We start from the raw sequence: 14,346 nt of genomic DNA on the forward strand, positions 1-14,346 counted from the left end.
TTATCAGTCTCCTTCAGAGTTGCAAGGAAGATATTCATACAGGTTTGGAACAATACAAGGGTGAGTAAGTGATTACTTGATTTTCATCCCCTTTCCCCATCCCCTTGCTTAATTTCCGGTAAAATTCTAAAGGCTCTAAAGTACAGCAAAACTTTCTCAGAGGTGCTCAAGCTCAGTAAAATTTGTGCATGTCACTTCCCATCTCCATTCAGCAGGATGAAATTGATCTGTTGCAACTGAGGCTTATAACAAAAGCCATTATTATGGTCTGTCAGTTTTCCATTACCAACCTGTCCTCCCTCACCAGTGGGCTTGTTGCCAGGGCAACAGCTCCAGCATCACACCACTTTGAACACAGTAGACAATTCAGGGACTTCCTGTGCATTTTACCTTACAGAAAACAACTGTTGCTGTCACTCATTAAGCTTCTCACCAGGGAAGAGGAGTTTCAGACAACATGCTGAAATCCAGAAGTGTGACTATTGCCAAAAACTGAAGCAACAAAAACACACCACAAACTGACTTACCAGAGATCGGTGCTGCTGTTTCTGCTGTCTGAGAGTTGCTAGCTCTAGTTTAAGAGCTCTTTTCTTTTCCTCTAGGAGGTAGCAACGATTCACATGGTGGGCTGCGTGAGAGGCCAGGTGCAACGACTGGGCTTCCTGCTTCAGCTGCAGGGGAAGAGGGCAGACAGGACAGTGACTTACCAAGCAACGTTTCAGGATGAACTTTCATGTCTTATTGCGCTTAAACTGCCAAATACACAAACGTTTATGTTAAAATAAAAACAAACATTAATTACAAAAACACAGTCGGTTATATCTGTGAAGGGATATAGCTGGAATGGTGGTTGTGTACACACACTGCCAACACATATTTATGTTCAAACAACATGTAAAAGTTAATTTTGCATACTAGGGTCTCTTTAACACACAGCTCAATATATCCAATTGATTTTAAAATGATTCCTCTTATCTCAGAAATGTAAACTATAAGTAAACCACTTGTACGCCTGTATTTCCCTGTAAAATAATTTGATAATTGATAATCAATCTTTGTGATGTTACTTACCCATTACACTGCTACAATTTAGGCTGCAAAGAATCACGGCCAGATTATTGAGCGTTTGCTTGTTTTTTTCTGATACTTGCCAACTGTGCAGTGCTGACAGGAACACTGGCACTGTAATGAAGCTGAAGCACTGCATTCGAGGGGATCTGATCCCAAACCAGACCATGTACATTAGCAACCTACTCATTGTCACTCAAGAAATACCATAAATATTTCCCAAAAAACTCTTTAGCTAAAAACTATTACTTTTACACCTGAGATCACTGAATTCCCTTTTGAAGTACATAATTCATATGTTATCAGTGCTAAACCTGTTTAGCCAGACACATTGTTAATTATATTTACATAACATAACATAACTGAGCTGCACAGTGCCAAAGTCTCTATAGGACAATTTAAACTAAACAGCACATTAGTTAATTCGTTACTACTAAATAAAATGCACAATATGATATGTTAGAACCCGTGTTATCAAATAGAGAACATACAGCTACTCTCAAATATAACAATTATGAAAACATTCAAATATTACAACATTTACGAGCGACATACCACCATAAAACCATGCTTTCTTGACAGAAATCAGAGCAGAGCAGAAAATACCTAACATTTATTGAACAGATTGATGCGATCAAACAAGATTTTTAATGTCCAATCAAGTATTGAAGCATACATTTCTGTCCCCGTCATTAGAGCCTCTAACAGTTTAGGAAAGGTAATGACTATTGTGCACAAAAATGATATGCTTTAAAAGCAAGATATTGCTAAGCTAAGGTCTTGGCCCACATAAATGCAACCTGAAAAGCTGCTCTTGTCCATTTGACATCATATTTCTCTCCCCATTTCTCTTAATAATCTTGTATTCTGCAACCTACAAAATGTAGCACATAATATTTCATCATATTTCAAAGACAAGATGTTTTTCCTTCTCATTAAAATTAACAGAACAAATCCCCAAATTTTGCTTTTTGCATCTAGCTAGAAACATTAAGAAGTTTAGTTTAAAGAAAATGCAACCACAACAACAAAAAAGGATTACTAGACTTTTTGTGTGTTCACCAACATTGATAACAGTTGGTGGATCAAATATAGCATCATTAATAATGAGACACACATACAATTAAGCCTTAAACACATTTTAAACACTCAAATCAACTGCCAGCCTTTTGGCCTGTAGTATCAATGCCAGAAACACAACAGTTGCCAATTACAATATGTGTGTTTCAAAGCTCTCGCGTCTGTTTTGTGTGTCTGTGTGGATTTAACTGAGAGATCTTACATAATCTCAGAAAACAGTCTGCTGTATCAGAATAGTAATGCTACCAATCACACTGTGGTGTGTGTGCCAGGTCTCCAGCTGGTTTGCATGCTACACTACATTACCAGACTCAGTCTCAGCCAGTCAACCTACTGCCCCATCAGTACCAACCCAGCCAGAGCCAGCAGAGCTACAGAAACACAGGCTGGTCAAACACACAGCTCAATATACCCAGCTTCTCATGTATAACAAGTGAAAAGCCCTGCAAGTGGGATGGAAGCGTTAACCAGGGAACTAATGAGCCATTAGACCAACAAATCAAGCCGATAGTCAACCCTACCAAAAACAAGAGTAATGTCCATTCACAAATGGAGCTCTATAGTAGCAGGTTAATTTGGAAAATGAACTGAAGAAACACTTTCACTTCAGCTGTGTGCCGACTGCCCTGGGGACTGTGACGACCACGGTGGGAGTGAAAAAAAACTAATGTATGACCTAATGTGCATATTTACACCTAACCATGACCTTGACCAGCTGTTGCCTGAGACCCCCAAAAATAAACATTAACATGGATCAACTCATATCCTCAGGTTATCTGTGTTTGCATCCTCTGAACTTCCTGTAGAAGACTAAGCAACAAGACATCATTGCAATCCATCACCTGACTCCAGATGCCGCCAGGTCAAATGTCTCCCTGCACATCTGGATCATGCCATATCCTGTAGGATGCCCTCTTGCCTTTCTTTGCAGTATTCCAGAGCTGGAATGAACCAGTGCACGCTCTGTTCTGATCCAAGGAAGGGCGACATGGCATAACAGCACTGCATTACACACACATTCTCTTTGCTACTGATCTCCTTCATATCAAACATGATCTGTGTGTGTACTGTACCTTAACACTAGCCGCTTCCACCTCTCCTTCTTCTCCTTAGCGCTCCCGCTCCCTTATATCACCGGCTGCCAGGAGTGGCAGTGACGACACGTCTGTGGTGTGTGTTTGTGTGTGGCTCTGTGCTCATGCGTGCATGTGTGTCCCTGCAGAAGCCCTCAGCTGGAACAGGAGTTAGACAGTGTGAGAGCATCTCCAGGCTCTCTAGGAGTGGTGCAACAGAACGGTGCGTTCCCTTTCTTGCTCTCTTTCTCTCTCCGTCTCTCTCTACCACACACACACACGGTCATAGAGAATTGCGCATGCTCCTCGATATACTCTCTCCTACAGCACGCACACACAGGCTTTCTTTCTGTATCCCTACACATGCACACGGAGAGCAGTGAAATGTAGAGCCACTCCCCCATCACTGATGTGTAAATCATTTGCCTTTTCACGCATGGCCTTTCTAATGCTGCAAAAGCCAATTCAATGCATCTAATCATTTGCAGTAATGCTATTAGTATTATTTTAGTGACATAATCTGGGGTTTTGATAGCCCAAATATGATGATCCCCTTCTGAAGGACCCCTTCTTTAAATACAAAGAATATAAGATATGTGTTAAATATTTTTTTAAAATAAATAAATTATATGAAAACCTCACACTGTTTCATCTGTTTTCTTTAAACTATCAAGAGTATTTTTATGGAAATATTTAGAACAAAATAATACATTTGTATTTTTTATTGTTTTATTATATTATCTATTTTGCTAATGACTACTTTTTATTATTACCTTTTTTATTAATTATTATTATTTTTATTATTTATTATTAACTAACATATTTAATTTTTCACATATATGTGTTATACTGCAAACTTCCTGGAATTTCATTATCTCTGTCTTTATACAATTCATCTTGTTCTCCATATGCCACCTAAAAATGTTGGTATTGCTATCTTGCCCTACTGTGATTTGTTTGCGTTATCTCAAGGAACAGAGGAGGAAAAACAGGGGCGTTCCGCTCCATTCATCCCACAGCGACACCAAACAAGGGGAAATTAAGTTCACTGTCTCGGAATATCACACAGTTACATCAGATTTTAATGCACACAGGGGCATTAAGAGGGATTACTTAGACAGCATGGTAGGCACATCCCGGCCATTAGCCACTCTTTGCGCTCAGGAAACAGGTCTTGTTGGAAGCACAAAAAAAAAGGGAAACAGATTCCCAATACGGAATGTTTTACAGTCTCCTCTGCTCTGTTGCCAAGCAACCCCAGCTGTTCCTGTAGTGCTGCCTGCCCTCTTCCCCTCCTCCCCACCCCCCTGCACTAAGGCAGTCCTCTACAAATGCATCAGTTTAAGATGGCATGTCTATTCTCAAGGGAGGGGACCAGGCCTACACTTTCAAGATGATCCTGATAGGACACTGTATGGCAACCACACCCTGTGTCTACGTGCATCACCTGTCATTTCCTCACATGACACAAACACACCCTCCATTGGCTGGTGGGACGATTGTGCTGGCTTGTTGTACTCTGATTGGCAGTTGAGGATGTTAGGCTGCATGAATGTAGCAGGATGGTGCCACCTTGTGTAAAAGAACCATCATTGCTACTAGAAGTATTGTGCATGAGAAACCATTAGGGATCAGATTGTGCACGTGTAAATTTAACAGGATTACTCACCTTCTTTTGGCCCCGGGCATGATTGGCATCTCCTGCTGCTATGACTGACAGCTGTCGCTGGATCCACAGCAGTTCAGTCTGTGACTGCCTGAGAAGCTGCTCTGCGTCAATCCTTTGACCTCGCATCTCCTACAATTCTAACACAATGAATTCTACTTCATATAACTTGCACAAACAGACAATACGGCGATCCTTATATGACAATAAGACAATATGTGGGGGTGGGGGGGAATTAACCATTAGCCTCTAACCAAGGCTAATGGTTAGAGACTTGGACTTGTAACCCAAAAGCGCAGTACTGGTGTTTCATTCCTGAATCAATCTTGCTCTTTTATTGGGGCTGTGTCCCAGTACGATTTTTCTGCCTTTCCCTCGCTACCTTCCCCTACGTCTCCTCCTCGACTCGGATGTACGTCGTTTCATGAGTGGCCCCTACTGGCAGAACTAACCAAATTTTTTTTAAACGGTAGCCTATGTTTGTGTATATTTTCTGTCAGTCATGATAGGGCATTCTAAGCCCTTGATCACATGAAATCCGCTATGGAGTTGATTTATTATTTGCTTCCCTTAAAAATTGTTTGATGTACCATTCTGTAGGCTATACCCAGGTTATTTTAAATATTTAAAAAAAAAAAAAATTCTGCAATATGCTGATATGGCAGAAGTGGAGTAGTATGCTAGTGACTGATCTATAATAGATCATTATTTAGACCAGTGATGCTGCTAGTGTGCTATTCTGAACTTTGGACCATCAATCAGTTTCGACGACTGGAACAATTGTTGTAAAAAATGCAAAGACATTTTAGCAAGTCTTACGTTCATGTTGTAAACCTGTGATTTTGCAGACACAAACACAAAAATAATATCCTCAGTATCATCTAGTCTGCTTTTAAAACACAAAACAGATATAAAACATTCTCAGAATATTTCCTCACTGTATATACTGTATATATACATTTGAACTAGGTGTGAGAAAAAAAGGAAGATCCCAGCTGTTTAGTGAAAAGAAAATGGCTGCTCTTGCCCTCTGCCCTGCTCCTAAGACTCCTACTGAGACACATTACACCTGCATATAGTTCTACACCTCGCCATGGGTGACCCGGGACAGTGAAAAGGCCATATAGCATAGCCAGAGGTTGAAATGCATCTGTGAACTGGCATACATTCCTGAATAACCTCTAAATTTATAATTATACATAATTCATAACCTTAAAATTACACATAATGATGTTTTTCTTGATTTTAAATATGTTGTGCAGGAATACAAGACTGTATGTCTTTCCTTACCTTTTTGTTTGATGTCTGCTCGTCTTCTCTTCTTCTCGTACTGAGGCCCTGTTGACAGAAGCCCAACTTAATGTTAGGGAAAACTGTGTGTTCTGTTACATCTGTTACATTTTGGCGAGTTAACCGGTACAGGAAGATCGAATGCGAATGAGACCTTGACATTTTCTCCAAGGTGTAACAAGGTGTGAATGTGAAAAAGTGTGCAAAATTAAAGAGAAAGAGGGAGAGAGAAACTTCCTGTTCTCCATGGTGTGTATCTTTGCTGAAAGATGCAGAATAAACCTGCTTTTTGTAACACAAAGAGCAAAGACAGAGTATGTGCGTCTAAATCTTCTTCCCCTCCTACAGCTCCCACAACAGTGCCTACTTGCTGAGTGACCATATGGCAGAGTAAAGATGGACAGAGATGAGTCAAAATAGGCAATGAAGAAATGAACCAGAAGACCTTAGACAAAGCATATGCAGCAGCTATTTTTATAGACAGACGTATTGTGGTTTGATATGCTAAAAAATGGAGTACTATAATAAATACCTATAGTGAAATGAGGCTAGTGTGAGTCAAGTGTAGATCTATATTTAGAAACAGACCTGTCCCTGCTGAGCTATTCTTCCTTTGTCAGGAATGAAGAACTATTAATATCTTCATGTTTGCATGTGGGATGAGACTAAATTTGTGTATGTTTGAACGCATCAGTTCCTCCTGAGATTACACACACATATATAAAGTAAACCAACAGACTTTTAGTTCCCTCTAACTGGATTGTAGTATTTTACACAAACAATTAAAAGAATTAAGAATTAGTAATTGAAACATCTCATACAGGACTGCAAATATGTTCTAAGATAGGTGAGTGGTTTTCCTTTGCTCTTGAATGAATTGCACAAGGAAGGCAATCAATCTATTTATATCAACAGTGCTAATTAAGAAATATTACTTGAGCACCAAGCCTATTAGAATGATTTCTAAAGAATCGTGTGACACTCAAGAACATTGTATTGGCTGCTGTAAATGCAGCTTTGTCATCACAAGAATGAAATGTAAAATACATACATCAATTTTAAAAGCTTTATTGAATGTAAAAATATTTCACAATATTACCGTTTTTGTTTTTTAGATTATCTAATTTACAATAAAAATGCATGATAAACATTTTGACGAAAAAGTAGCAAAGTAACTTTCTGTGACTGTACATGTGGCTGTACTTATTTACTTGTATTTTTAAACAATAATCAGATATTCTGAATCCAGATGCATTAGTTGGGTTGGTTCAAATTCAGTCATTGTTTACTCACCCTCATCAATGGCTTTTTTGACTTTCTTTCTTCTGCATAAGTAGCTATTTTGAAGATTTTTTTTTTTTTTTTGCCATATATTAACTATAAATGCTGTTTTGGACTCCACAGTTTTTCACTGTATGGACAAAAACATATTGGGATATTTTTGATGCATGTTCCACAGAAAGAACAAAACAAAAAAAACTAAACAATGGTGAATAAATGACAACATAGTTCATCCAAAAAGGGAAATGAGTAACATAAAAGCAAGTCACCAAGTAATACACATAATTAATAAACGTAATTACAAGAAAGATGAAATTTAAGAGTCTAACTGGGCTTTTATATTCACTGTTTACATGCACCCAAATAATCCATTTATAAGATGGCTCAGTTTGGTGGAAATGCACAAAATGTTTGTTTCCCAACTGCCATTAAATTGAAAAAGAAGATGGCACAGTTGGACTGAAAAGCCTATACATAAACACCTCAATAAATCTGAATAAAATTTTGATTGGATTGAAAGAGGTGGTTTAGACCTGAAATAATCCAAAGAACAGGAATAAATTAAACATGTAGTGCATGTATATAGCATGAATATTCCTAATGAGGAACATTAGTCCATGTAAACACACCTCTTGACACTCACTTGATTGTTGTCATATTGCATCAGAAAAATCCTGCTAGTGCTGACTATCTGAGAGCAAGCTTAATCATTAACCATTTAAACAGAAACAAATAAAAGCCGTTTGTTTGTAAATGCGCTGAGGAAATCCCACAGACAGCTCAAAACGATCTGATCAGCAAAACATACAGGGCATAGAATAAATATTGTGACACGATGGGATTTTTTAAGAAAAGGCAAGGAGAATGAATCCCTCACTTTCATAGAACTCAAAAGCAAGCAGCATACATTCCAAAGTTCAAGATTCATTCAAGAGCCCTTGCTGGTCGCTGGTTTTGCTTTGCTCTTGAATATAGGCAGTCTTATCCTCCAGGACTTCTTATAATCAACAGCTTTTTCTATGTTCTCTTTCCCTTGATCTACATAGTTTCCAGCTTGCATCACAGTCTTTGCTATGTTGTTTGCCATTTCACCCTATTTAAAAAAAAAAGAAGAAGAGGGAAAACAACTTAAAATATTATGGCAAGATAATAGTCCCATGGCACTCATGCACAATATTTTGATCATTAAATTCATTTCAATAAAGCACTTGTGTAAATCAACTATTCTTGCAAGATATAATGCCCTGAAATGTTTGTTATTAACTGTGTTCTAAGGCATGGTGCACCATTTTATTTTAGTTCATTCACTTAACTCTCCAGCAAGCTTACAGTACCTGACTATTGACTAATATGGCTATATCCATAAACATGCTATGCAGCTCTTGAATGCTGGCCTCCAGATAGAGAATGTCCTTATGCCGTAACTCAATCTCATTCAGTGCTTGCCCCGTGATGCAGGAGCCAAAGTTGATCTGTGCACAAAGAATTATATTAACATTTGAAGGGAAATTTACAGTATATGGAAAAGTGCATTCAGCTGCCTGTTAATCTTGAAACTCACATTTGAGGTAAAGACAGCAGGATTGTTACTTAGCAAAATCTCAGTCTCCTCTTCAGTGACAACCTGGCCACCTTAAAAAAAAAAAAAGGTTTGATTTCTATCATATAACCATGATACATTTTTTTCAGCATTTTTTGATTGATAGAAAGTTCAAATTAACAGCATTTATTAGAAAACAGAAATTTATTTTAATATTATAAATATATAAATGTTACTCACTGATTTCCAGCTGTCTTTGTATCTGATCTTTACTCTTTGTCCGGAAAGATAGCAGTTCTTGATTGTACATATTCATTATTTCTGCAAACCTCAGTGAAAGTACTGTGTGCTATAGATTAACAAAATAAAAGATACATAGAGAAAAATGAATGAGACAAATATCTGAATAACAATATTGACTTTAAAATACAGAGTGACATCTCACCTGAGTAGTCTGGATGCGAAGGTACACAGAGCTGCTGTTAGCATTCTCATACTCTGAGAATTTTCCTTCTAAATCTGTATGAACAATCACAGAATCATGTTTTCAAACGTGAAACAAAAGATTCAGTGACAAAAAGAATGACAAAAACGTTACAATCTTTGGTGTACAATCAAGACAATGTACTACAGTTGAAGTTAAAACCAAAGACAGAGTTAATTGCTTTCTTACAAGGAGATATAAAGCAGTTTAGTTTAGCAGAATATTTGTTGTAGAAGATAAAATATAACTTACACATTTCCAAGTTCAAAAAGAGGAAATTTATCCAAAATGACCAGTAAAACATGACAGAAGTGAACTTCACAATTTGCAAGTCAAACAATTCCCTTAATGATTTCCTCTGTAAAAGTTTAATTAAAAAAAGAATCCCCTTCCAAAAAAAAAAAGAACATTTTAATTCAATTACCTTTTAGTTTAACCTTGATTACATCGGCTGTGTGCTTGATGTCATTGTTAAACTGCTCAAGTTCCTCTCTCACATCTGTTAATAAGAATAGACAATGTTGTACAGAGGGGAACAGAGCAAAAGTGAACTGATCTCATGCCTTTTGACCATTAATCATTAATAGAACCTGGAAAACGTTTTAAATTTCCAAATATTTCATATGTGCCTAATGCATATAGAACTGTAAAGACACAAACTCAATGTACTCACAATTCGGTGGGTTGATTTCTGTCGAAATGGTACTATGTCTCAGCTTCACTTCTTCCACACAGAGGGAAATTCTCTCTATAAGGTGCTGAACCTCATTAACCTGTACACGTAAACATGCACGAGTAAATAAGTTCTTCGAGCTTTCAGTGATAATGCAAATACAAAGTGACAGTTCCACACATAAAAACGGCATGTAGATCTTCAAACACAAGCGCACATGCAGACCTTAGGGAGGAATTCCTCGAGGAATGCACTGGACTCCACAGGAGCGAGGATGGGGTCATGGCAGAACTGAGGGAAGGGTTAGTCAAAACTCATTTGAAAAAAGTCACGAAGAAAGCTGATACTTTTCTGTCGTATAAACCACTTTAAATATTTTCAGCGTATCAAACTTTGTTTTAACAGAAAACATAATATATGGCAACAATGGCTAATCATAAGGGATCAATACTGTATATCAAGCTGTATTTACGATAGTAAAACTAAGTATACCTATTAAAACGTAAATTATTATAGTATTTTACATCTAAATAACAAATTTAGGAAATAATCTGAAGTCTCACGGCTGTTAAATCGCCCAGACGGTCCTTCATTTCGGCTTCAAATTAATTTCTCGGCCGTTAACAGCACGTACCGATGACAGAATGATTCGTTGGTAAACGAATCATTCTTTTGAGTTGAATCTCTTCAATGATTCATTTGAAATGATTCACAAAATCGGTCTGAACAATTCATTTGAAGTGTACCGAACCTGCGTCCCAATGTGCACATTATACATGCTAAATTCTATGTGATAGTCGTTTTCAATACTATTTAGGGCAGACGGGGTGGATAGTATGCACATAGGGACGCAGGGCGAGAATTGATATGAACTATTCAAAAGAACCGATTCGCAGAAAAGTGAGTCGGACCTTACAAACCCTAACAAAGACACAACAGCCCCGCCTTATTTTACTTCCGTACATCTAGGTGTGATGAATAAACATCGTCGTTCTCATTTTATATGTAGGTATCATTGCACTTCTGTTATTAAGGTAAACAAAAGCAAAACAGTGTGAATAAAGGTTCCTGTTCAGAAACCAAAAGCGTTGCTTTACAGTTCTTGTGCAAGAGTAGAAGTTTCAGAACCGCAAGTTCTAGGACTCGTTTATTTTCGCGTGTACTTGTAGTGTATATGATTTTATAGCACTTACTATGCAATTATGTGTTTGTATTATTAGAAATGATTTATTGTTTTAATTATTTAAAATTTAATCATAACCCTAAACAGATTTAGTAACCCTCTTGAATTTATAACCATGAGTTTCTTGGATACCAGTTTGCAATCAGCATAATAAAATGTATTCGCACAAGCGCCTGACACCGGAAGCCTTGCATAATACGCGTTATAAATGCAGAAGATTAAAAAAATAATAATCATTTAATTCATTTCGGTGGGTCTAGTCTTTGCAGTAGAGTTGGCTAGGTGGGGCTGTTACAGGTAAAGAACATCTCACGGTGCGCATGCGCATCACTTCAGCCAGATGCCGCTACCATGACAACGTCTATACACAAACACACTCGCACTACTGTGAGAGAAGAGAGCATTGTTTTATCCTTTTAATACAAACTTATTTTTACGTTTACATACTGATAAATTGGAATTATTTACCACTTATTTGAAAGCAAAAAATGTCCGTCCCTCACAAAGTTGGGATAATGAAATCTAAACGGGTATGTTAACGATATTATCACGAATGCAAATTAATACATTGTTTTCTAAACTACTATTTAAACTTATTTATAATGATAATATATTAATGTTATTATTCTGGAACAAAAAAAAATCTAACTCTACATTCTCCAAGAACTTTCAAGCTGAATTCATCAAACTCTATAAATCTTTCAAAATTCATTTTAAATATTCGGGCCAGGCTTTCTCAAGTCAACATCTAGTTAATGACTGCTTTTTCTCTTAAGTATTGAATTGCACTGATGGGAAAACCCAAAGGTTTATATTTTCTCTCTTAAAATGCAGGCACCTAATGTTAACACCCACCAAAAAGCAGCTGTGGCAAAGGGTGTCAAAGCCATTGGAAAGCAGAAGGTAACGTTAGCTTTCAAATCACTTTTCACTGGGATAGGAATGAATGGTTTGTCACATATTACATACCGGGATTTCAAGCCGCTTTTGTCATGCAGGATGAAGAGGAAGGGCTAGACACAGCCGAAGGAGAGGAATGGATGCAGGGGAAGACTCTTGTGAAGCCTCCAGACCAGCTGGACTTAACTGAGGCAGTGCGTAAACCTGGAGAGGACCTGTGGTCTGACTCTGCCTACATTATGTCACATTACAGTGATGTTGAGATTATTATTTAAACATTTATATTTCTTGTCTTCAAAAGGAGCTGAATGAAGAGATTACCAGAGTACTAAAAGCAAGCAATCCAAATGCTCCACAAAACGTTGTCAGATACAAAGTAAAAAAAAACACTGCTGCATCTCTACAACTTATTGAAATGATGGTCCTTAACCTTGATGATTTAAAGTCATCAGCCTAACAAACCACTAAAAGCTGTTGTCTTTTCAGGAGGGCTGCTATAAACCAATTGCCAAGTAGTCGTTTAAGAGATGGTTTTAGCAAAAGTGACTTACAGATTTCCTTTTACAAGAAGTCAATGGTGATAGCTCATAGCTTGTATAACTATAGATAGACTTTGTAGATTTTCTGTATTTTCAGTTCATGCATAATCCACTATATTTTAATTATGTTTTGCAGGACATAATTTGTCAAACTGAGCCTCCTCCTCGTGCAAACTTCTCAGCTATAACCAATCAGGTGGGAAAATCTTTGCCTGTGCTTTTTTAGCAATTTAGCAACATTTTTGCGGTACAACAGCACCGTGGTGAATATGGACACGTACAATGTTACAGTGCCCTGCTCTTTCTGCAGTGGGAGATTTATGACTTTTACGTAGAGGAACTTCAAAGGCAGGAGAAAAGTAAAGAGAAGCATGAAGGCCAGTTCCTAAATAAGGAGGACGACAAGAGCAAGAAGATGTGGGTGGTGATGGCGCAGTGGATAAGACACATGCCGTTGACGTGAGAGACCCGGGTTCGAATCCACTGTGAGACACCAATGTGTCCCTGAGCAAGACACTTAACCCCTAGTTGCTCCAGAGGCGTGCGACCTCTGACATATATAGCAATTGTAAGTCGCTTTGGATAAAAGCGTCAGCTAAATGAATAAATGTAAGATGATTCAAGCAGAGACTCCGGTGGCTAGACAAGAAATGTGATCTGACAGATTTTAACAGTATAATCAAGAAACTGACATTTTATTTAGTTCAAGAATGCGATCGATTTGTTTTAAAAGGTGAGTTGAAGGAACTTTATGCTTTATAGAATGATGACATATCCCAACTAGCTAAGGCGGTCAAGATCATTGAGCGTATGGTGAATCAAAATATATTTGATGACATTGCACAAGGTAATTACAAAAAATAATTTATTTTCAATGCTACACCCTTTATTTTAGACAGATACTACAAAGTGTCTGATATAAATGCCTTTATATCCAAACCTCAGATTTCATGTACTTTGAGGATGCATCCGATGAATTTAGAGGAGAGAAGGGCACTCTTCTCCCACTATGGACGTTTCAGTATGATAAAGCCAAAAGTCTGTCTGTGACTGCCCTCTGCTGGTGAGTTTCACACTGTATAAAAACAAATGCAGTCATTTTTTTCAGTCAAAAGAAATATCACTACTCTGAGTGACATTTGTTTATTTCTAGGAATCACAAATACAATGATTTTTTTGCTGTTGGTCTTGGTTCTCGTAAGTTTACCATTTATCTTATACAAGGAATCATTTGTAAGTTAAATGGCTCTGAAATGTGTTTCATCTTTTCCCTTCAGATGAATTTACTCAGCAGGGGGGCGGCATGCTTGTCTTCTACACCCTAAAGAACCCAAGTTACCCAGAATTCATCTTTAACACTGCTTCAGGAGTAAATTGTTTAGACATCCATGAACATTTGTCCTACCTGGTGGCTGTCCGATTGTATGAGGGTGGTGTCGCAGTGTACAGCCTGAAGAAAAAGACTGATCAGCCCATTTATAACAGCAGAGCCAGCTCCGGCAAACACACAAGTGCTGTGATGCAGGTATAAATGAGGAAGAAGTGACCCATCTCCACCCCCTAGATGTG

At 37.8% G+C, this 14,346-nt stretch overlaps 3 protein-coding genes across 3 annotated transcripts in view; 1 reads left to right on the forward strand and 2 right to left on the reverse strand.

Annotated features, from left to right (window-relative positions):
* Positions 1-5,016, reverse strand: part of LOC306862056 (RIMS-binding protein 2-like) — a gene marked incomplete at both ends in the record, with an annotated part of 55,931 nt that extends 50,915 nt beyond the window's left edge. Inside the window, one exon of the mRNA XM_079404654.1 lies at positions 4,891-5,016. Coding sequence (XP_079260780.1) covers positions 4,891-5,016 — 126 coding nt within the window. The remainder of the gene's footprint in view (positions 1-4,890) is intronic.
* Positions 5,017-7,229: 2,213 nt separating this feature from the next.
* On the reverse strand, positions 7,230-10,812 carry LOC306862060 (syntaxin-2-like). The gene is made up of 9 exons (XM_079404660.1): positions 10,719-10,812; positions 10,381-10,446; positions 10,156-10,255; positions 9,907-9,981; positions 9,444-9,517; positions 9,239-9,347; positions 9,020-9,090; positions 8,793-8,930; positions 7,230-8,551 (listed from the first exon to the last, which is right to left on the reverse strand). Exons 1-9 carry the CDS (start codon positions 10,746-10,748, stop codon positions 8,387-8,389), a joined length of 828 nt encoding a protein of 275 aa, XP_079260786.1. The 5' UTR covers positions 10,749-10,812; the 3' UTR covers positions 7,230-8,386.
* Positions 10,813-12,166: 1,354 nt separating this feature from the next.
* Positions 12,167-14,346, forward strand: part of LOC306862302 (dynein axonemal intermediate chain 1-like) — a gene marked incomplete at both ends in the record, with an annotated part of 37,582 nt that continues 35,402 nt past the window's right edge. Inside the window, 9 exons of the mRNA XM_079405042.1 lie at positions 12,167-12,241; positions 12,337-12,432; positions 12,540-12,614; positions 12,914-12,973; positions 13,088-13,201; positions 13,540-13,624; positions 13,723-13,840; positions 13,931-13,974; positions 14,055-14,302. Of these exons, the coding sequence (XP_079261168.1) occupies positions 12,167-12,241; positions 12,337-12,432; positions 12,540-12,614; positions 12,914-12,973; positions 13,088-13,201; positions 13,540-13,624; positions 13,723-13,840; positions 13,931-13,974; positions 14,055-14,302 (915 nt within the window). The remainder of the gene's footprint in view (positions 12,242-12,336; positions 12,433-12,539; positions 12,615-12,913; positions 12,974-13,087; positions 13,202-13,539; positions 13,625-13,722; positions 13,841-13,930; positions 13,975-14,054; positions 14,303-14,346) is intronic.

Source organism: Barbus barbus (genome assembly GCF_936440315.1).
Source record: "Barbus barbus genome assembly, chromosome: 43".
NCBI classification, from domain to species: domain Eukaryota; kingdom Metazoa; phylum Chordata; class Actinopteri; order Cypriniformes; family Cyprinidae; genus Barbus; species Barbus barbus.

Excerpts from the sequence above, each read along its gene's own strand:
- LOC306862060 (XM_079404660.1), bottom strand. The coding sequence starts at position 10,748 with ATGAAGGACCGTCTGGGCGATTTAACAGCC. Across the intron at positions 9,982-10,155 it reads AGAAATCAACCCACCGAATT|ATGTGAGAGAGGAACTTGAG; the intron begins GTGAGTACATTG and ends TCTTATTAACAG. Across the intron at positions 9,518-9,906 it reads AATCAAGGTTAAACTAAAAG|ATTTAGAAGGAAAATTCTCA; the intron begins GTAATTGAATTA and ends TTGTTCATACAG.